The sequence below is a fragment of the Suricata suricatta genome, chromosome 17 (genome assembly GCF_006229205.1).
Source record: "Suricata suricatta isolate VVHF042 chromosome 17, meerkat_22Aug2017_6uvM2_HiC, whole genome shotgun sequence".
NCBI lineage: Eukaryota > Metazoa > Chordata > Mammalia > Carnivora > Herpestidae > Suricata > Suricata suricatta.
Window position 1 is genome coordinate 10,687,876 of NC_043716.1, and position 21,617 is coordinate 10,709,492.

The 21,617-nt window shown below is 55.0% G+C and overlaps 1 protein-coding gene across 1 annotated transcript in view; it reads left to right on the forward strand.

The window, feature by feature from the left end:
* TOM1L2 (target of myb1 like 2 membrane trafficking protein) overlaps positions 1–21,617 on the forward strand; it is a 54,079-nt gene that overhangs the window by 22,751 nt on the left and 9,711 nt on the right. The window contains exons 7-13 of the mRNA XM_029928883.1: positions 425–541; positions 10,542–10,675; positions 12,497–12,545; positions 13,304–13,427; positions 15,212–15,329; positions 16,368–16,443; positions 18,792–18,857. Coding sequence (XP_029784743.1) covers positions 425–541; positions 10,542–10,675; positions 12,497–12,545; positions 13,304–13,427; positions 15,212–15,329; positions 16,368–16,443; positions 18,792–18,857 — 684 coding nt within the window. The remainder of the gene's footprint in view (positions 1–424; positions 542–10,541; positions 10,676–12,496; positions 12,546–13,303; positions 13,428–15,211; positions 15,330–16,367; positions 16,444–18,791; positions 18,858–21,617) is intronic.

The window sequence follows — 21,617 nt, forward strand, 5'->3', positions numbered from 1 at the left end:
CTTGGGGATCACACACTCTAGCACTTTCACTTGCGAGGATAAGGATGGAGGCCTGGAGAGATTAATTCCCCACTCAAGGTTTTGCTGTGGGAAGGCCGAGCCACGAGCCAGCTCAGTCCACGCTGGACCCAGTGCTCCTTTCCTGCACAGCGCTGCCTCAGCGTCACAGCAGTCACCCATGAGAGACTCCTGGTAACCAAGGGCCCTGTGGGGGTGGCCTCGCCCCCCCCCATTCGCTTCTCCCCTAGAGCTGCCATCACCCTCACACCCAGACCAGAGTGAGATAAGGAAGCCTTCTTCTTCGAGCAACATGCAGAGGCGTGACCTAGATGTCACAGTGAACGGGACTGTCACCAGACAGGTGCAGGTTAACTGACCTGTCCTTCCTGCTTTCCTCCCCACGCCCACCTCCCTGGCCCAACAGATTGCCAGGCTTCGGAGTGAGCTGGACGTCGTTCGAGGAAACACAAAAGTCATGTCCGAGATGTTAACCGAGATGGTCCCCGGGCAGGAGGACTCGTCCGATCTGGAATTGCTGCAGGTGAGGGGGCCTCATGTCGGGGAAGGTCTGGGCCTAGGGAGACGGCAGTGAGGCAGGAGCAGGGCTCAGGGGGGACTGTCGGGGCAAGGGACCGAGTCCGTGCAGGCTCACACTCAGCCTCTTGCTTCCTGGCAGCAATCAGACGCCCGCACCAGGCTCTCTTTTTTATTTCGTAACATTTTCCCACTGATAATAAATTGCCAGTTACAGAACCACATACCCCTCAAAAGAGGAAGGAACCATAAGGAAGAAGATACTCATCTTCTTTGATTCCAGCATCCACAAGGAACCCCTGTGGATGTTTCAGTGCATTTTCTTTCAGACTTTTTTCCGTGTTTGTTTTCATTTCAGATGTAGTTGAAATTGTTATGTGCCCAGTTTTGTGTATTGCTTTGCGCCCTCAACATTATGTCATAAACATTGGTGACGGGACCTCCAACCTTCCGTGCGTGAGGGAGCCCTTCTAGCCCCACTTTATCCCCCCGAGACTGAAATGCAATAGGAACTCCTTTTCTTGTCCTGAATACTGAGGATTCCGGGCTGGCCTTGCCCACATTATGGTTCTTGAGGATCCATTGCTAACTGGCCTCCTCACCCCCTGGACACCAAGTGGATCTGGGGGCATGACAGAAAGGGGTCCAGTAGCAGGGCTGGCCTGCAGGGCCACCCTCAGGCGGGAGTCCGAGCCCACGTGATCCAGAGCTGGCGACCACCTCTCCCTGACGGCCGTCTCAAACCACTCGGCACTTGTAGAAAACGGCAGCGGACAGCCCTCAGAAGCAGTGGCCTTCTGGAGGGGTGGAGAAAGGGTGCCGCAAACTGCAGGTGCCAGGACCTTTCCAGCAGGCGGCACGATGCTCGAGCAAACAGGTCAGGAGCCAGACTGGCTTGGCGAGCCGGCGGGAGCACCTCATGACGTGCCTGCTGCCGCGATTCTTGTCTGGTGCTCAGCGTCGTTAGCCTCGGCCCCCAGGCGCCGCACCTCCCGCCCTGCTGCTGGCACACAGCGCGCAGCCTGTGAAGGCCCGGCTCCGACGGCCCTGCCCGCCAGCAGTGCATGCAGCCAAGGTGACCGTCCTTGGTCCCAGGCGGCCTCTTGTCGCGCCTGCCTCCTCCCGGGGAGCCATCAGCTCCTAAGGAGGTGAGCTGAGGGTGGGCAGAGGCCTGCTCTGGGCCTGCGGGGGAGCAAAGCAGAGGTGCGTGGAGTGCGGCCTCTGCTCTGGAGCAGCGCCCAGCCTGGTGCGGGCGGCGGGCAGGACCCCGCTCCTCTCCACAGAGCCGCAGCACCAGCTCACTCCTGAGGCCGAGCTGAGTCCCCTCCGCCAGCCCGAATGAGGAGCCCCGTGCCGCCTGCCACCTGCAGCACAGCGAGTTTGACTCGGTGGAGCAGGTCTAACGTCCGTCTGTGTGCCACACACCAAGGGACCCAGTGTCCCCCGAATGCACCGCTCACCTCCAATCCCAGCCTGCAGGGGGGGTTCTTCCAGGCACTGGCCTCTGAGAGCAGTCCAGAAACAGTCCAGAAACAATCCAGAAGCGGAGAGGGCCTCTTAAGGCAGCGTTGTGCTGTGTCAGCGTCCGAATTCCTGCTGACTGGGGGGGGTTTGCGGTGGACAGAGCCGAGCTCCTGGCAGCAGGGGGTGGGCTGAACGCAGCCAGCATCGAGACAGCCCTCGCAGACCAGACAGCGAGCATACTCTGTGCGAGTGTGCATTCGTGCATGTGTGTGTGTGTGTGTGTGTGTGTGTGTGTGTGTGTGTGTGTGTTTAAACAAGCCCATCAGCCAAGACAAACAAGAACCTAATCTCCTGGCATCAGCTCACAGTTTTCAAAAATAGGTTGCTTCCCATGACGTTTTCCTTCCCTCTGTTTTGTTCCAACTCCAAGCCTACCAGCCCTCCCTGCTATCGTATAAATCAAGCAGAGAGGGAGCGGCTCTGGGTGCCAGTGGGAGGCTGGCCTGCAGCACTGGAGAGTCAGGAGCTGGGCAGCTCTGTGTGAACAGCCACAGCTCTCCTCGTGCCCCTGGCCTCGCTCCTCCGTCCTTCTTGACCTCTTCCCTCTTCTTCCCAGGGCAGTCAGAGGCTAGCTGGGCAAAGGCTCCCAAAGCTGGGACCACCCCAGACCGCGAGACTGCCACATGGGAAAATGCCACCATCTGCTTGGAAAGTGATGGGATCGGAATGTGCCCCAGGGGACCCCACAGTGGAGCTGGAAGGCAGCCAGATCGCTCAGGGTAGAAGCTGTCCAGAGCTCACAGTGCTGGCCAGGGCCATGGAAATAAACCCATTTGTCACCACCCCAAACATCCACGCCTACAGAAGCTGCTCCTGACTGGAGTGTAAATTGCTCGCTAGGAGGTGGAGGAGATGCAAAGAGAGGAAATTGCAGGTGTCGGGAGTGGTGGCCATAACTATGGGCAGGAATGGCCCGATTGCTTCCTGTGCCTAGCACAGCACTTTCCGGTGCAGCCTTGCAGAGCCACTGCGAGGCTCGGCCGGAGAGCCACTCCTCATGCTGTACGGTCAGCCTAGCTGGAGGCCCTGAGGGAAACTGAGGCAAGGTGCCCGGAGGGAGTCCTTCACTCCCTGAGCTGGGAAAGTCCAGCTCCACATGTGTGCTCGGATTCCATCTTTAGCATGTTGCCTGGGGTGCCTGCTCACTATTCTTAACATTTTCTTGACGTGACAGGCTGTGCACGGGAGCCCACGGAAGCACTTCCGATTCCCAGGGCCCATCCTAATTAGACTTCAGGAAGCGCCACGTGGGGCAGAAAGAGCCACTGGCTTCACACCCGGTCTCCCACCCCTCAGAGCCCGAAGTGATTACACTCACCTTGGAAGGGTAGGAACCATCCCTTTGAGGTGGCACCCAGGCAGCTCTGACACAAGTTGGGCCCCTGCAATTGGTTTTGTACAGCGAGCTGAAGTCGGTCTCCCTGTCGCTGCTACCCTGGTCTGTCGTCTTTAAGGACAGAACAAAACAAAGTCCTCTTTCACGAGGTGGGTCCTTAGATATTTGAGGACTGCCAGAAGCCCTTTTGCGGCCTAGTCTCTACGTGGGACACGTGTGGCTGTCGGCCGCACCTTGTAGGCGGCTGGGCAGTTCTCAGCAGGAGGCCGGTGCTGGAAAACCGAGAGCCTCCATCAACACGTCAACATTTTGGTTCCTCCAAAGGCAGAACCTCCGTCTCTCTCTCACGTGGCTGGGAAGCCACGTCTTCCGCCATCCTGTGTGTGGGCACTTGGGTGCGGGCCTGAAATTTGAGACGGCAGCTGTGTCTGCTAAGGTTCATGTCCTTAGCCGCAGCCTGTGAGGCCATTTGGTGAAATCTTTAAAGATCCTGAGGCTGTCACTGGGTATTCTCTGACTCTCCCAAATTAGCCTCTCGAGCTTTGTCTTCAAATAATAATAACTTTTAATTAATCCAGTGATGCCAGAATTGGGCATTCCTACATGGCCGTCCATCAGATAATAAAAGAAGCCCTCCTCCACATTGTTTCCTCAAGTAGCAGGTGGTATATCCCCTCTTGCTTCTTGCATCTCATTTCAACAAAAACCAGGAGGTCCAGGATCATTTTCTCTAGAGAAATCTAGTTTATTCTACATGTTTAGCTTCATTATCCCCCCCTTCCCTTCAACAAAGAGTTTCTTCTCCTTCCCCCTCCCCCTTCCTTTGCAGCTACAGAAAGGAGATCTTCAGGACCTTGTTCCGTGCTCCTTAGAACTTGGAGAGGGTTCAGAAGAAATCCGTAAAGATGATGAAAAGATTGTTTTATGAGGTGGGGATGAGACTGTCCCTTGAAGAAAAGATAAAGGCATTGGATTAATTAGACAGAAAGAAGGTATTTTAATACGTTCTGATCGATACAGGGTTGTTCTCCCCTCTGTTGAGAAGCTGAAATCCTCAACACTAGGAAATTCCTGTCCCCGCTGTGGCACAGTGGGAGGGACGACCTGGGCAAGGCTTCAGGCCAGAAGAAAGTGGCTCCGTTTGGTTGGTTTAGAGGGGGAGGTAGCAGAGGAAGGTCTCCGTACTGCGCCTGCGCTAGGTCTGGCTGCAGGTGACCCCCAGAGAGGTCTGGTGTTTGCTGGCGGAAATCTCCTCATTCTGGTTCTTCTCTCCCCTTTGATCTCTGTCTTTTTTCTGATTGTTTGTTTGTTTGTTTAAAGATGATGGGGGCGCCTGGGTGGCTCAGTTAACCGTGTGCTTGAGCCCAGGTCATGAGCTCATGGTTTCTGAGTTTGAGCCCCATGTCGGCCTCTCTGCTGTCAGCACGGAGCCTGCTTGGGATCTTCCGTGTCTCCCTCTCTCTGTGCCCCTGCTCTGTTCTTGTGATCTCTCTCCCTTCCGAAAATTAAAAAAAAACAAAAAAACAAAACAAAACAACAAAAAAAAAAGATGCCTTAGGGCCACATTCAGTTGAGCAAGCAACTCTTGGTCCTAGGGTTGTTAAGTTTGAGTCCCATGTTGGATGTGGAGAGTCTTTAAAATTAAACAAACACAAAAAAAGTGGTGACTTAAAAACTTGAAGGAAGAAGATGGTACAACTTTGTGCAGAGATCCTTACACATCCTTGATTTAGAAGCTCCAGGCCAGACTCTCTGGGCCAGTTTAGGCAGAGCTCTTTGGGAGGCCCCTGGGGGCCTCTTGAAGGGGTTGGGGCATTGAGGCTTTGCCCATGGGGTAAGTCGGGGACCATGTCACTCCCCACCCCAGCTGGAGGCTGTGGGAGCCAGGCAGCAAGTACAAGGGCGAAGCAGGAGTTCTGGTGCCTACAGGCCATGAGATCCCTGCTTTCTGTGCCCTGGGGTCTCATTCTTCCCGAGCTGAGTCATAGTGTTAGAGCCCGGAGAGTTCTCAGAAATCATCTAGCTCTTTCCAAAGTTTCTGTAAAGTAATGGAACCCTTTTCTCCACGAATAAAACTCTACAGAGAACTAAAGTCTTCATTTGTTTATCTTTAAATTTTAATATATTTTGAGAGAGAACACGTGAGAAAGCATGAGTGGGGGATGGGCAGAGAGCAGGGGGTGGGGAATCCCAAGCAGGCTCCACCATGTCAGTGCAGACCCACCTGGACTCAGGACTCGATCCCATGAATGTGAGATCATGACCTGAGCAGCAATCAGGAGTCCGATGCTTAACTGACGGAGCCACTCGGTCACCCTTGGAATGTTTAAAATAGAAAAAAGCTACCACGGTGGGGGGGTGCTGTCCCAAACCCCAGGCCATGGAGTCACTTCAGCGGCACTTCTCTGACCCCCTTTCATTCCCCCTGGGGAGAGAGAGGTTCAGACGGTGCTGGAGGCCCGGAGAGCTCATCTGGTCAGTTGTGGCTGCTTGCTGCCTGTTGCTCGGTTCCCAGCACACAGCGGGGCCTGGGCTCCATGGGGGGTGGGGGGGGACTGATCCAGTCCTGCCCTTTCTCATCTAGTGGGTCTGTGCTCTGGACATTCGGAGCCATGCTACTGAGACCCTCCTTGCCGTCTTCCGAGGGGTCTGTTTTGGTTCTCTGTTGGCTCCGGCAGACCAGCCTTGAGGTCTGCTCTGCGTTGGAGACTCCCAGTGGTTAGGGCTGGTCTTCATGTATTGAGGCTCTGCTGGAGTAGCTCTGGCGACCTGGGACGGCAGCCCTGAGTGGAGGTATGTCCAGAGTGCTGTGGAAGCTTTGAGGAGGTTGGGATTGGGGGGAGCCCCCCAGAAGACATTCTGGATAGATAGGGAGATGGATCGCTGGGTAGATGCCTGGTAAGCCGGCATTGTAAAATGTTAACGAGAGACAGAATTTAGGTGTTGGGTATATAAAGTCTTCTATAAAACTCCTTTTTTTTCTTAAAAAATATTAATGTTTATTTTTGAGAGAGAGAGCAGGGGAGGGTCAGAGAGAGAGGGAGACACAGAATTCCAAAGCAGGCTCCAGGCTCCAGAGCTGTCAAGACAGAGCCTGATGCGGGACTTGAACCCACAAATTGCAAGATCATGACCTGAACTGAAGTGGGACGCTTAACTGACTGAGCCACCCAGGTGCCCCTAAAACTGTTAAATTTCTTCTCTCCATTTGAAATTTTTATGATTAAGTGTTGAGGTGAGGAAACATGCCGGGGTCTTGAAGGATGAATAGGAATTTGATGAAAAAGGAGAGGAACATGGCAGGCAGAGGGGCTGACTTCTCTCAGGTTCCTGGGCAGTAAGGGCTAGTGCCTGAGGCCGTCCGCTGCTCTGCAAAGTCGGAAGTGTGTTTGGAGAAGGCCAGTGGCGTTGGGAGGTGAAGCCACGAGCTCCTGCCGGGTGGCCTAGGACACCCTCCCATCTTGGAACTGGCCTGCAGTTTGGATAGGAAGTCACTGACTTCTTCCCCTTCCCTCCCCAGCCTAGAGAGCCAGGACTTGCTGCTTGGCCACAAACACCAGACAGGGCCGCCCTTCCTGTCCTGGGCCTGCTGGGGCGGGGCAGGGGGGCAGCGCTGCCTTTGCTGGAGACAGTGGGTCTGTCGCTGGGGCTCGAGATCCTGTTGCTCATCAGAGATTTGTGGCAGACACCTTGAGTGTCGGTCTCATCTGTACCAGGCGTGCGCACACCCAGGGGTAAGGAGTGACAGCGTGGCCCAGGAAGGGGTCCTGGCAGACAGCAGAGAGGCAGGCACTGAGCCTCTTTGTCCACCACCTGGCCTCTTGTGTCCCCAGGCTCCGTCTTTCCCAGTTCTGCGTCCCCACGCTCTTTGGCTGGTCTCCAGCATATCTTCCAAAGCGCTGGACAAGATCTGCTGCCTAAGAATGGCCAAGTGTCTTTTTCCTTTTGGTTAATGGGGGTGGTCTTTTAAAGTTCATCTAAATCCATGTTCCATTCTTGGCCCAAGGCAGGTGCTCCCTGAACTCTAACAATGTATTATAAATACTATGATCTTCTATGTACTTTTCACTTCAGTCTAGGCTGCTGGGATCCTTCATGCAAGGTACTATGATTGCTTCTTCCATAAGTTCCTTTGCCGGCTTTCATTTTGTTTTGTTTCATTTTAGGGTGAGGGCCTGGCTTCGTATTAGCCCTCACTCATGACCATACTTTGTTCCTGTAATGAGGGTTTCCACTGGGGCTTTGGCTTTGACTGTCCCTGTGGTGATGGATTTGACCTGTGAGTGTCCCCCGGCGTCCATGGCAGTTACTGTGATGATCCATCACTTGAGTTCTGGCCAGGCTCCAGGCCCCGGGCAGGTTCCTGAAGGCCCCTTCCCGGCTGGCCTGGGGTATGAGCCATTCACAGTGGTAGACAGCCGCCATTTTAGGGTATTTCCCTCTTTACTGGATGTAGCATTCTGTGCAGTTCATTCTTGGTATCTGCCTCTTGATGTTCTTTCTAACACACATCTATGTGTTTGTAAACGCTTACTACCAGGTCACTGGGGCCTGGCATGGTGCTGGAGAGGGAAAGTTAGATTCTAGGTGAAGGAGAATGGCCCATCCTCTGAGTGGAGACAGTGCTAGCGGAAGACTAAGCTGATATGGTAACTGAGTGAGGACTGTGAGGGGGAGCTGGTGGCTGGCACGGACCCAGGGCTCAGAGCAAGGTAGAGTCCAGGTCCCCATCCTTCTGCTTCCAGCTTCATCCTGCTCCGACCTCCCCTCCTCTGCATCTCCTGCGGGTGCGAATGCCGCTCCCTGCCTGGGCTGGGCTGGCTAGGGCTCAGCTGGCACCGCAAATACCAGCTGGGGGGGGGGGGTAGGGACGGAGGAGGGGTTTTGACCACCCAGTGATTTGGCGGGAGCCCCCTACTTCCAGAATGACCCTGCCTTCTCCCAAAGAAGAATGGGAGCCTCAGAACCAAGAGTGGGAATCTGTTCATAGAAAAAACAAGAAGGTGTAGACACTGGGCTTGCTGTCCCCGTGACCAAGAGAGATGGACAGTAGCATTCAGACTCTACAGAGGGCCGGCCACCAGATAGAACCAAGATCAGGGCAGTGTTTCCATAACCAGAGAGACGGGGCCCAGTAAGCCAGAGGATCCCCAAGTGCAGCTCTTTTCCTTCCGGCGAACACCCAGCAATTTTGTGCCCAGCCGTCTGGATAACTTCTGTCATGAAAACTACACCTGTGGCAGCTGGTTCTGGGCTGACCCCTGTGGGATGGGCTTTTTTCCTCAGCTGCCTCCGCTCAGGGGGAAGCAGCCCCCGCAGGCCGAGCCACGAGGGGAGGGGTGACCGTGGAAACTGTCCGGCCTGGTGCCTGGCTGGTTGTGGTCTACTTCCTCTGTGATGGGCAGGTCTGTTCAAGTCCCGACCTTGCCCTTACCTGCAGGAGCAGGCCAAGGACACGACTGCCCGCCAGTGGTGACGCAGGAATGCGCATGCGCACCTGTGTGAGGGAACACTACTTAGACACCTTGGACTGAGTGTGGATGGAAGGAATGCAACTTGCCTTCATTAATTAATTCTCTCCGAAGCATTTAGGGGGTCGCTTTTCCGCATCAGTCATGGGTACTGGAGAATCGGGGACAAAGGATGCCATCTCTGCCCTCAAGGAGCTTCGGTGTAAAGTGTAGACTAGGAGCCCAGCCCTAACACCCCATGTGCGGTGAGCGCAGTGTTGCAGGCCACCGTGGGGCACCTCGATTCCCTGCTTGGCATCTGGCCACCTCTGTGGGCCACTCGGCAGATGGTTCCTGGGCCTTTTTCCTGCGTGTAGCTCAGCACAGGGCACAAGGGCATCCCCAGGAGGATAAATGGTGGCACCTCCCTCATGGAGTTTATGATCTAGCGGGAGGGAAACCTAGTTCTAGCCAAGCTGACCAGATTGTGAGACAAAATACAGAGCTGAACAGAGATCACACGCATGTGTAGTGAGTCAGCAGTGACTTGTACCAGAAATATTTTAAGAGGAGGTGGTTTTGAGGCTGAGCTGTGAGAAGGAAGGACCTCCCCTCCCCCCCTTCCCCCCTTCATCCACTGGGGTGTCAACTGCCTCTGGTGTCTAGGTGGGCGGGGACAGCAGCTCTCCCCCACTACGCCCCCACGGGGACTTGGAGCTTGTGCTTAGGCTGTTCCTGCAGGCAGGGGTGCTGCAGGGCCAGCGGGGCTGCAGGACCCCAAGGAGCCCTGGCAGGTAGGTGAGGGGGCTCCGCAAGCAAGTTTCCACCCGAACCTGAGGCACGCTGCCATCCAGAGCAGGGAAGGCCCGCGTAGCCAGGTGGTGAGGGCCTGTCTTCAGGGGGACAATCCTTCCCAGGGTAGGGAGGACTCCAGTGGTGACTGGGAGATCGTGAGAGGCGTCAGCCGGGAAGAAACCCCAGAGCTTGCTGAGCTCAGACCTCTACGAGATGTCAGATGTGCCACCGAAATGTACCTAATGCGGTCATGAAATCCACCCTTGCTGCTGGGGGTGTTAGTGAACCCATCTCCTCTCTTTTTTGGAGGGTCTTCTGCTATTACCAATCCGTATTCTGGAGGACTACACCCTTTCGCCCAGAAATCCCACTTCTAGGCACTTGTCCACTGGACATGCTATCACACATGTGCAGCCACGAGTGTGCTCCCGAATGTCCCTTGCTTCGGTGTCAGGGCTGGCCAGAAAGAGGCCTCAGCCTAAACGCCCAGCCACCGGGGAAGGGGAAAGGGGGAGATGCATTATAACACACAAAGGGATGAGGCCGACTGTATAAAGCCACAGGAAAGGTGGTCAAGAGTTATTTTGTTGAAGAGAAAAAGCCAACTACCAAGAATCCTATTCTTAGATGTAAAGAATGGTCTGCACGAACGTGTACCGATGCACATACGACAGCACGTAGCTATGGACACTGGTCCGTCTCTTGAAAAAGAGCTTACTTCCTCCGCGGTGGCAGGAGGCAGAGAGGAGCCTTCCTCTTTGCATCCCACCCACGTCTGGCTTTCTGGACAAGCGAGCACTCCTTTTGTGACTTTTAAGAATTGGCACACATTTTCTCAAAGGAAATGGAATGTGACTGAAAGCGTCCCCAGCAGGCTAGCCAGAGGCGTGTGTGTTCCCTAGGAGCTGAACAGGACCTGCCGGGCCATGCAGCAGCGCATCGTGGAGCTCATCTCCCGGGTGTCCAACGAGGAGGTCACCGAGGAGCTGCTGCACGTCAACGATGACCTCAACAATGTCTTCCTCCGCTACGAGAGGTGGGGGCCAGGGCCCTTCTTCTCCCTGGGAAAGGCTGGAGCCCTGGGGGAGCGATTCCTTCTGTGAACAATGGAGAGAGGGAGAGGGAGAGATTAGAGTTGGAAACTGGTCATCAGAGATGCTAATGTGCTCCCCCGGCTGAAATGCTTCTCCGGTTCTCCTGGGAACCAGCAGGCAGGAAGGTGTCCTGGGGAATTAGGCTCTGCCCTTTGCAAGCCTCTGGCTGCCCTGCCGTCCTGCTCCCCCAGCCCCACGAGGGGGGAGGGCAGGGCCCCTGAGCCTCACACCTGCTCCTTTGAAGATCCTTTGAGTTGGAAAAGGATTAAAGGGGGAGGGGGAATCTCTACTAAGGAAAAAAGATTTCCTCTTTCCCATCTTTAAAAAAAGAAAAAGAGAATTTTCCTTCCCTTTGCAAATGTCAGTGTGTCTAGAGTGTTCCAAAGAAGGCAGGGTGTGAGTGCCGGATGCTGCTGCTTAGGGAAACACACACACACACACACACACACACACACACACACACACACACTCACATGCACACATATACATTCGTTTGAGCTCTTTCTGCAGCCAAATCATTTTTGGATTTGAGGTAACCGACTTGAAAATTCCTTTCCTTCTCCAAAGCCTCCCCTGGGGAAGAAGTTGTCTGTAGGATACCGTAGCAGGCACGGCTCTCATATCATCACTCCGGCTTCTCCCAGGGAAGGAGCCAGAAAGCACCTTGACCAGGCCAGCCTTCTCCTAAGCCTGAGGCCCTTGGAGACATGGGGCCCCGCCGCCCCCCCCCCCCCGCCCCCGCCGTGCTGACTCGCAGCATGACGTGGTGTCAGGGTCAGTGAGACAGATACTTGCATCTGGGGGGCTTCAGGGGTGACTTTGCTCTCAGTGACCTAGCCCTGGGGCTTGTCTCAGCTTTGACTGTCACAGTACGGATGGCTGGTCCCGTGTCCATCTGACAGAGAAGAAACCTCTGCAGTAAGAATGTGGAGCTACCCAGGAGCCTCGTGTGCCCATGGGAGATTAGGAGCGGATCTGGGGTGCCTCCCCTCCCAGCCTGAGACCCTTCGGCTTTGCCATGTGGTTCTGGTTTCTCCACTTTAATGTGCTTGGCCTTTCCCCTGTTAAACCCATTTCAGCCCCTCCTAGGATAGGAAGACAGGGGCTAATGTGGGCATCTTCCCGAGTCTGCCACACCCCGTCTGACCACAAATTCAGAGGCAAAGCCTGGGGTCAGCAGCCCTGAGGAGCCATTCTGGCTTGAGAGTGTTTGATAAGACTGGTCGTCCCTCCAAGGTGGTTGTGGGAGAGGTACGCCAGGATTAGAAACTTTTCAGAGGGGTTGATACTCCCCTTCTTATAGGCCGTGGCTCATAAAAACACCCAAGTCTTTCTTGAAAGTGGACGCACGTCGCCTAACCAGATGGTCCTTCCTGGGGATCACTGGTCACCAGGCAGTGACCCCAGCAAGTGGGGAGACCAGTGTGGAACAGCAGATCTCTGTAAATCCTCTCTCTCTAGCCTCTAGCTGGGGAAAGTCGCTTAGCTTTGCCCATGGCATTGCGGAACTCCTGAATGCAAGGGCAGCCTGCACACGTGCCTCACAATTGCTCGCTCTTGTGTTCCCACCTGCCGTGAGAGCGCTGGGTATACAGAGGAAGACATGGGGACGTCGTGTGTGGGGAGATCCACTCTGCCTAGTCCCCCAGGCGGCCCCAGCGGGTCTCCTTTCCCAGAGGCTCGGTCCCCGGGAGCTCTTCACAGGCCCAGGGCGCATCACTGTGCCGCGCCCCACTCCTCCCTCTGCTTTCCCTTCCCTTTAGGTTCGAACGATACAGGTCAGGCCGATCAGTTCAAAACACCAGTAATGGAGTAAGTATTATTTCACACTTCTCTCATCTCCAGAGGCTGGGTGGCCTATCTCCATTCGGTCGCACCTCTGGTTTTTCTAATTGGGGGTTAAATATTTTAGCAATTAGGGGCACCGGGTGGGCTTGGTCTGTAGAGCAAGCGACTCTTGATCTCAGGGCCGGGAGTTTAAGCACCACATTGGGGGTAGAGTTCGCTTAAAAGAAAATAAGCGCAAGCTCAGGGCGCGTGGGTGGTTCAGTTGGTTAAGCATCTGTCTTTGGCTTGGGTCACGATCTCGGGGTTCATGAGTTTGAGCCCTGCATTGAGATCTGTGCAGACACTTTGGAGCCTGCTTGAGATTCTCTCTCTCTGCCCCTCCCCTACTTGTGCCCTCACACACACACTCTCTCTCTCTCAATACATAAGTAAACTTTTTAAAAAAAAAGTACAGAGCAAGCTCTGGTTGATGGGATACTGAGGAAGAGCTAACAGGCACATTCCTGGCAGGAGGGTGGCAAGGAAGCCCCAAGTGACAGCTCCTGGGACAGTGACTGTCCTGATGGCTGGTTCAGCCCTGCCTCCTTGGGGGGTGGGGGGGAGGAGCCAGTGCAGAGCTCACTAACAGCCAGGGCCAGCCGTGGACTCCTGAAGCCCCCTGAGTCCAGGTGAGGGAGACCGCCTTGTTCCTGTATTGGGGCAGCATCGATGCTTTTCCTTGGGACCCTGCACGCCGCCCGCGTCCGGGCCCCGAGGCTCACCGCTGTCTTCTGTTCTGATAGGTGCTGAACGAAGTGACCGAAGACAACTTAATAGACCTAGGGCCGGGGTCTCCAGCCGTGGTGAGCCCAATGGTGGGGAGCACGGCACCCCCGTCTTCTCTCTCCTCCCAGCTTGCAGGCTTGGGTAAGTGTCTCATAGGGGCAAAGAGGGCCTCCTTGGTGGTCCACTTCCTGGTTGTGAGTCTGGGCTGAGGGGCCCTTTCTCTCTCTCTTTGTTGGGGGGCCCAAAGAGAGCATTTTGAGGAATCCATGGGAAAGTATACTTTTAGTTCATGACTTCTGTCCCTAAACTTAAAGTTTAAACTTAACTATGTTGGAAAAAAGGGGTAGAGGGAGTTCCAAGGAACAGGAAGCTATTTGGTTTAAAAGAAAGGCAGCTGCTGTGTGATATCTGGAACATTCCATGTAGTTGAAGTGATTGTCTTCTCAGTATAAACTAGGCCAGGGATGGTTAATAGGTTTTAGTTCCTGGGCTGCTTGGGACCCAGGTCTAAGGATGCTGAAGCCACTTCAGAGCTTGGAGGGTGAGTCTGTAGTTGATTGGTAATGTCTGCCCCGGGCTTGGAAGTAGGAAGTGATGACCGTGATACATCTGTTCTCCTTGTACCTAACATTGGTCTAAAGTGCTCCACTGCCTGAAACCCGAAACAAAAGAAGCTCACTACTTTTCTACTTCTCCATTTGAAAGTGTGCATATGATTCGAGCTGCTGCAGAAACGCTGCATGGCACCAATCTATAACAAAATTACAGTGTGGAAATAATCATGCACGGCCCTTGCAAAATTCTATCTTTCCTGTTTCCCTCTTTCTCTTAATATTTCTCTTTATACTGTCATTCCATTTCAGTTGAACAGGGTTTTTATTTAGTGGCCTGTCAGTTAACTGTAATCCTGGCTTCTCAGTATCTCATATATTTGTAGCTACTGTTTTTCTTTCCGAACAGATTTCTCTGCCTTGAATCTATTCAGCATATGGCTACCATATTTAAAATCCAAAATTCAAACTGAATTCTGCTGCCTTCCTTTTTTTTTTTTTTTAATGTTTATTTATTTTTGAGAGAGAAAGAGAGGGAGAGAGGGAGACAGAGGATCGGAAGTAGGCTCTGCTCTGAGAGCAGAGAGCCTGATGCAGGGCTCAGACTCATGAACTATGAGATCATGACGTGAGCTGAAGTCCGACGCTTAGCTGACTGAGCCATCCAGGCGCCCCTGCTGCCTTCCTTCTTTAAAAATGTCTGGTGTTCAGTCTCTCTCCACAAGCATTTTTCTTTTCACACACCCTAGACCTCAGGTTCTGTGCCTTGGTACTTGCCTTTCTCTCTTCTCCCTGCAGCAGGGTCCCCTTGACCTTCAAGCCCCACTCTTGGGTCGGTTTTGAGTCTCTTCTAGTATCTCAAGCTAGATACTGGTATTGTCTGGCTCCCGCCTACTCAGTGCACTCCTGAAGGTGAGGACCATGTTGAATTCAGTATGGTCCACTCAGGAGCTGGCTCTGAGTGTGGTGGGTGCCTGTGAAATATTTGTCAAGTAAATGCATGACCCAGGCTCTTAGATACCGTGACAGTTAGTGAGGAGCGCACTGGTCAGAGAGCATGGTGGGACAGCTGTGGGGCGACTGGCCCCGGGCCCCTCCTGTTGCCAGTAATCTCGCTTTCATTCATGAGGACTCTTTCCCCACCTTGAGCAGCTTGGGGGGGGGTCAGTGGCTTTTCTGTCCCCCATCTGGGTCCCACCTTGGCTCCTGCTGCATGTGGTGGGCTGGGAGTGCAGGGGAGAGGCCTGTTCCCCCTGCCTGACCTCCCCCTACAGAACTCTAACCCGCCCACTGGCTTCTGAACTCAGCACCCTTCATTACGTCCACAGGCCACATTTTATTCTCACCCTACCCTCATTTGTTTTATTGCCACAGACTTGGGGACGGAGAGCGTCAGTGGCACCCTCAGTTCACTCCAGCAGTGTAATCCCCGTGATGGCTTTGACATGTTCGCCCAGACGAGAGGGAACTCCTTGGCCGAGCAACGCAAGACGTACGTGGGGACCGTTTCGGTGGCTCTCGGAATATATTGGGGGAGGATTGATCCAGGCCTGGTCACAGGCCAACACAAAGACGCCTTTTATTTACCAGATCCAGGGCTGCCAAGAACGTTGAAATATGGCTGTGAAGACTTGGCAATAGACACAGATTTTGAATGAACACCAACCCCCCACCCCCACCCCCGCCTCCCAGCCTCCCCGTCTCGGGGTTGACGGTAGTCGAATCTCTCCTGTCAGTCACAAGAGAGCGCTCTGGGATCTCTGTTCCCTGAGCTGATGAAGAGGAGCTAGGAGCCGGGGTGCGGCCAGGCAGGGCCTAGCAGCGTGGTTCCCCTGCCCCAGTGTGTGGGAGAGGCTTTCCGGACGGCAGCTCTCGCCAGGATAAGCCAAATGAGACTGGGGAAATGGATCCTACAATAGACCACCCCCTGCATCTCAGGGAGGCATGGGCACGTGCTTCGAGCTTCTTGCTCAGCCTTCAGGCAGGCAGAGAACGCCTCTGGAGCCCAGCACCTGAGGTATGCAGCTTTCTGAGTCCCAGGCTCAGGCATCAGCAAGTGACCAGAAGCCCAAGGCCCCATGCACCCCTTGCCTGCACAGGTCACTTTTAACCGCAAAAGAGGTCAGAATGCAGAGGGAGAGTGCCTCCTTGGTCAGTGACAGACCCCAATCCCAGGTCCAGGGACCGCCTTCCTTGTCCGCTGCCACCGAGGCCGGTGCTTCTGAAATAATTAGTGTGAGTTGCAGCATCAGGGCACTTCGTTCATTGGCCCCAGGAGATGCCCTGGTGGTGTTACTTGAGAGGAACATGGAGGTATACGGTGCCCCCTGACCGCAGAGGAAATGAGGGGCTGAGCCAGGGCCAGGCCCCCGGCCCCCTGGCTTCAGCCGCCATCAGACATCAGCGTGAGCCTGTGGCCTCCGCCTAAACACCAAGGCTGCAGGGACACTAAAGAGCTATTGTGGGTCACTGCCCCGTCCCCTGGGGCCACCGGGGGAGGGTACTGACCGCCTGCGCTGCTTGTCTCCAGGGTAACCTACGAGGACCCCCAGGCTGTCGGAGGACTCGCTTCTGCACTAGACAGTCGGAAACAGAGCTCCGAAGTGGTAGGTCTTTCACCCTGTTTTTCTGCCTGGAGTCGTCCGGAGGGAAGGTCGGGCAGAGCTGGCCGGGCAATGAAACAGAAGCTGGATTGCGTGGAGTGGGGGAGGGAGACCGGTGTGAGAACACTGTGTTGCCTCACCGTGTGCTCGCTCCACCCTGCGGGTGATGCCCAGTCAGCTTTCCTGCGAAGCCCGGAGCAGGCAGGCCCAGAGCGGTGGCAGCATGCCCTGGGCACTGAGTGAGCGGATGGCAAGCTGGGGACCCATCCTGGGTGGTCCGGCTCCAGAGCCCCTCCTCTTCCTGGTTTGATGGCCCCCAGCTCTCAGGGCACAGCTGTCCTACGGCCAGATAGGGTCTCTTCCCAACCGTCACACGGCCCTGGGTGTGGGCAGTGCTCCAACACACTGACGAGCCTTACAAGGAAGGGCAGTGCTCGTCTGAGCCGCACCTCTGCTGATCATTTGGAGTTGGCCTGGCGAAGCAATACAGCCCACTAGAAGGCTGCTAATGGGCAGGATTCACCCGGGGATCAGGCTGGAGCGGTGGGAGGAGCAGTGGGTGGAGGCCAGGAGGCTGTTCCATCCAGCACTGTGTCTGGAAGGATCACAGCTAAAGGCAGAGGTGCTTTGAAGTGGAGGGTGGTGCATTTGAGCCCCAGATGGCAGCTGTAGGTTCTGTACGATTTCAGGTCGCTGCAGGGGGAAGGATTTGTGTCTTAATGCTTCTCGTGAGACCGTCCCCCTTTTCATCTAGGAATGCATGCGGCTGGGTGTGAATGAGTGTGTGTTTGCAGGGACACGGAGGGGGACAGCTGTGGGGATAGTGGCCCCCCTCCCGAACAGCTGGACCTCATTTCAGGGTCCTCCAGCTCGGTTAGTAAGGAGCAGAGCTCATCTGCCCCCTAGATGGGGAGGTGTGCTTCCAGAGTAACAGTTCTTGGGCTCCTGCAGCCCGTCTCAGTGAGCCCAGGCAGGCAGTCTGCAGCCTGGTTTCTGGGAGGAGGCTTGCCCTGGTGAAGGGACTTGTCCCTCTCTCTGTTCTGGCTCAGGCAACCGATGTGAGGGCTGTGCGGCCCTCTGCACTGGCCACTAGGGGGCACAGGAGAGCCAGCCCAACTGCCTTGGGTCTCAGCACCTTGCCTTTCCAGCCCTGGGACCTGGACTCCCAAAATCTGTGCGGTGGCCTTGGCTCCGTTTCTCCCATTACTTAGACTGTCTCCCACTAACTCACAGGGGGCATTAGGAGGCCGGGCTGTGGGCCCACCAGCACCCCGTCAGGTGAAGACATCTCCTGACCCATCCTGACCTGGCCTACAGCTCCGTCCCTCAGCCAGGCCGACTTGGTTTGCTTCCCACTCTGTCCCCAAGGCCTGCCCCCATCCATGGGGGGGGTGCCCTGCAGCACCACTGCTGTTACTAGTGCCCAGGCCTGGATCCAAGTGCAGGAGAGGTGGCCAGCTTCCCGTCCGTCACCCTTTGGGTGTGTGGCTTGGCCCAGCTCCCTGTTTCCAGAGCTCCTGATGACCCCGGCATGTTTTCCACCTGATGGGAGGCACATTGCTTTCACGTTTACTGCTCGATGCGGGGAAGCCGTGTTTGTGATGCCTGTGTCCGTCTGTGTGAGCGCGTGCGTATAGCCCTGTGCCTGTGCGTGTCTGTGTCTCTGTACCTGTGTGTACACACCCCTCACGCACACGTGTCTTCAGGCCAGTATTTCAGGTCATGGTGTTCCATTATCCTAAACCGTACTGACCTGGATATGAGAACTGGGCCAAACGAGAAATTTAAGAACACAGTAAAGGGGAGAAAATTTCATAGCCACGGCTCCACAGTGCAGCCACATCAGAAGGCTTCACTGTAAACACCTTTGTCACTTAAAAGAGCAGTACGCCCAAGTTCAGTGTTCGAGTTAAGAGTTTGGAAGAAGAACACACAGGTAACTGGGAAGGAGGGGAAAAAAGCAGAAATAAGTTAGGAAAAAAGGAGAAACGATTTGGTGAAAGCTGGCTCTTTGAAACGCTGACCCTTTGCCAACCGCGAGAGCCCTAATCAGGAGAAGTAGCCGGGGTCGGCCTTCTGTGACCGCACGGAGAGTCTCCCAGGGTATGGGAGTCGATGGCATGAGTTCATGTTACCTGGTTTCGAGTCTTGGTTACTAAACCTCCCTTCTCTTTTCCAGGCAGGTAAGGGGACCATCTGGAGGGGGCGGGGACAATGGTCACATCTCCTTACGTGACAAAAGATCAACCCTGAACAGCGACTTTTCCGTTTCCCTGATATATACTGTTGCTTTCTTTATCCTGGGTCTTGCTGTGACTTTTCTTTCTGGGACTTTTCTGTCCTCGGCCCAGAAGAGAGGTAAAGGTGGGGACTCTGACCTGGAGCCCATAGACAGCTGGCTCATAACCCAAGGAATGGTGAGAGGTCACCAGCCGAGCCGAGCCCCCTGTCCGCCCCAGCGCTTCCCTGTGTCACCTGCTGAGCCCTTGTGAGTCAGACAGTACAAGGCCATCATCTCTTAACGACCGGGTGCCAAATTGTCCCCTGCCCAAATGTCCTCCTGTATTTGGACAATCCTTCAGCCACAGACTGTCGGCCCTAGAAACACCTCTGGTTTTCTGCTAAGTCCGTGCCCCTGGGCCTTAAAGGTCTGGGACATTTGTGGGAGTGAGGGGAGGGCCCTCTCCCTCCTTTTACTGTCTCTGGAGCTTTCGGCAGTATTCGCTTTTTCAGGATGAGCACAAGTTACTGTGGCTTTTGCTTAGGAGGGGACATTTCTAAGAGACAGACTCAAAAGCATCTGATCAATTGGAGAAGCCCCCTCCAGCCTACGGATCCGGAAGTCCTGGGCTGATGGGTTTTTATAATGGAGTTATGTGTGCCCACTAGGTCCCCCGGAAGAATGGGAGACGTCTTAACCACACAAACACAATAGGACTAGAATAGAAAGAAGACAAAGCCAGGGAGTTTAGTATCCTAAACACGGGTAGTTAGTTCTCATGATGTAAAGCTTTTCTGCCACAGACCTGAGGGGGCCTCTCCTGCCTCATCTGATCAGGTAGGTGGCCCTGAGTCTGCTACAGAGAGAGAGGGTGACCTCGTTCCAGGCTGCTTGCCTCAGCGTGATGATTTCACTTCTAATCAAGTCACAGCCCTCACCGAACACCTCTAACATAGAGACCAAAGGTCTGTGTGTGCGTGTGCGGGAGGGCTGGGGCAGGAGAGGGTGCACAGAAGGAGACCATAAAAGCAGTCGCTCCACAGCCTCACGGGTGGAGCCGGGCAGATGCTAGACACACGGGCAGGAAATGTAACCGACCCTGGAAACGGTGCCAGGCTGTGGCCAGCGGAGGGGTGTTAGGGCAGGCCAGCATGTCAGAGGCTGTAAGGGGCACAGCGGCGTCACCTGTCTGAGCAAGGTGTGGCCGACGTGCAGTGGCTGCACAGAGCCATCAGAATCATGGGGGTGGGGGGATCTTCCTGCCACACCAGCTTGGAGCTTAGGGACTTTGCACAGCCACACTTGGGTGGAGCCAGCCTCCCTCCTCCTGTCAGAACAGCAGGCGCTCGATACTGCTTTGTACTTGACCCCAAGGCCATCCTTAGAGACATAGGCTGCCCGGGCCCCTCGTTTATTTCAGAGACACACTGGGGCTGTGGTCCCCATGTTTGGGGGGCCTTAGAGTGGGACTCCTGGAGACCATGTGCACTCGCGTTCCAAATTCGGAAGATCCAGCCGTGTGTCCTTGTGCCCGTGAATCCTGCAAAATAGGATACTGCCCAGCAAACTACCCTGGGTGTGGCATTAGCTGCTGGTGGCGGCACCTGCCTCTGCCCACACAAGACCTCCCCCCTCCCCCGACTAGAGCTCCCAGAAGCAAACGCAACTAACAGCTAACCTGGTATCCCACCTGCCTGACTGCACTGGTGTTTCTCTTTTAAACAACCTATATTAATTGCTTTGCCTTATTTCCCATAGTGTAGAAGCCTTGAGTCCTTCCAGACCCCCCAAGTACAAATTCTTTACTTGGAAACTTTTTGTACTATCGAGTAAGGCTGTGAAGGGCTTTTGGGCTGCTGCTCATGTTTGGGTGGACTGGGTTGGAGGGAAGATTTCTCGATTCTCATGAAATAGAATATCTGAGCTCTTCAGAACGTGTACCTGTTGCATTGTGAACCAGACTGTGAGGTCTCCGTGTGGGTTGGGGGGCTGTGAAACGGGTCCATGCTCTCCTGGGCCTTGAGGTGTCTAGACTTCCAACACCACAGTTGACCATACCAGGTTCATTGCCAGTTGAAGAGACCTCTGAGCAGTGTTATGAGCCACCTTGCCCAGAGATTGCTGGGAAATTGCCCTCCCCACCCCCTCTGGAGCCAGGAAGATACCCTGAAAAGAACAAATGGTCCCAACAAGACAGAAGTAGGTTAGCAGAAGGGGTGTGCTACTGTTTACGCTCAGGAGTGGAAGGGTGCCCTGATCAGGTCTGGTGAGTCCCCAGACACAGCAGGCCCAAAGCCACAAACAGCACTGGCTGTGGCCGAGCCAGTGATACCACCGGCCTGCCCCCCACTGCACCCTCAGTGGAGGTGGCCTGCCTGCAGCCACGGGAGGGTCAGGGGATGGCAGACAGCTCACCCAGTGCTCCCATCAATGGCTGCCGCTTCTGGCAGCTGCACGCCCCTTCTCTGTGGACTCTGAAGATGGACAGTCCGGGCGCACCGTTGGCCCAGCCAAGCCAGCCCGGTAGGTGCTGGCCTTCTTGGAGGGGGGAGCCTGTGCTAGCTCCCCCCCCCTTTTTTTTTTTTTGCCTCATGTCTTTTTCCCTTTCTGGCTGCCTGCCTCAACACTCCTCTTCAAACCCTTGGATTGGCCTTCAGCCTTGGATCATGGCCCAAGAAGATGCTCCAACCATGGCATGTCAGCGGCCGTAGTCCCTCAGGGGTCAGCTGGGCCAGGCTTCATCCGAGGGACGAGAACACGGAGGCCTCCCAGGGACCTGGTGACGTGCCCGTAGCCACGGGGCAGTGACAGAGTCCAGTGCCCTCTTCGGTGGCCAAGTCCTCTCCCTTCCCTCCCATTGGCATGGAAGGGAGAGCTTCCTCTCCCTCCCTCCCAGTTTCTGTGGCTCCTGTGTGGAGAGCAGTGTACATGTTCAGTCTGTGTCTGGTAGCGTCCG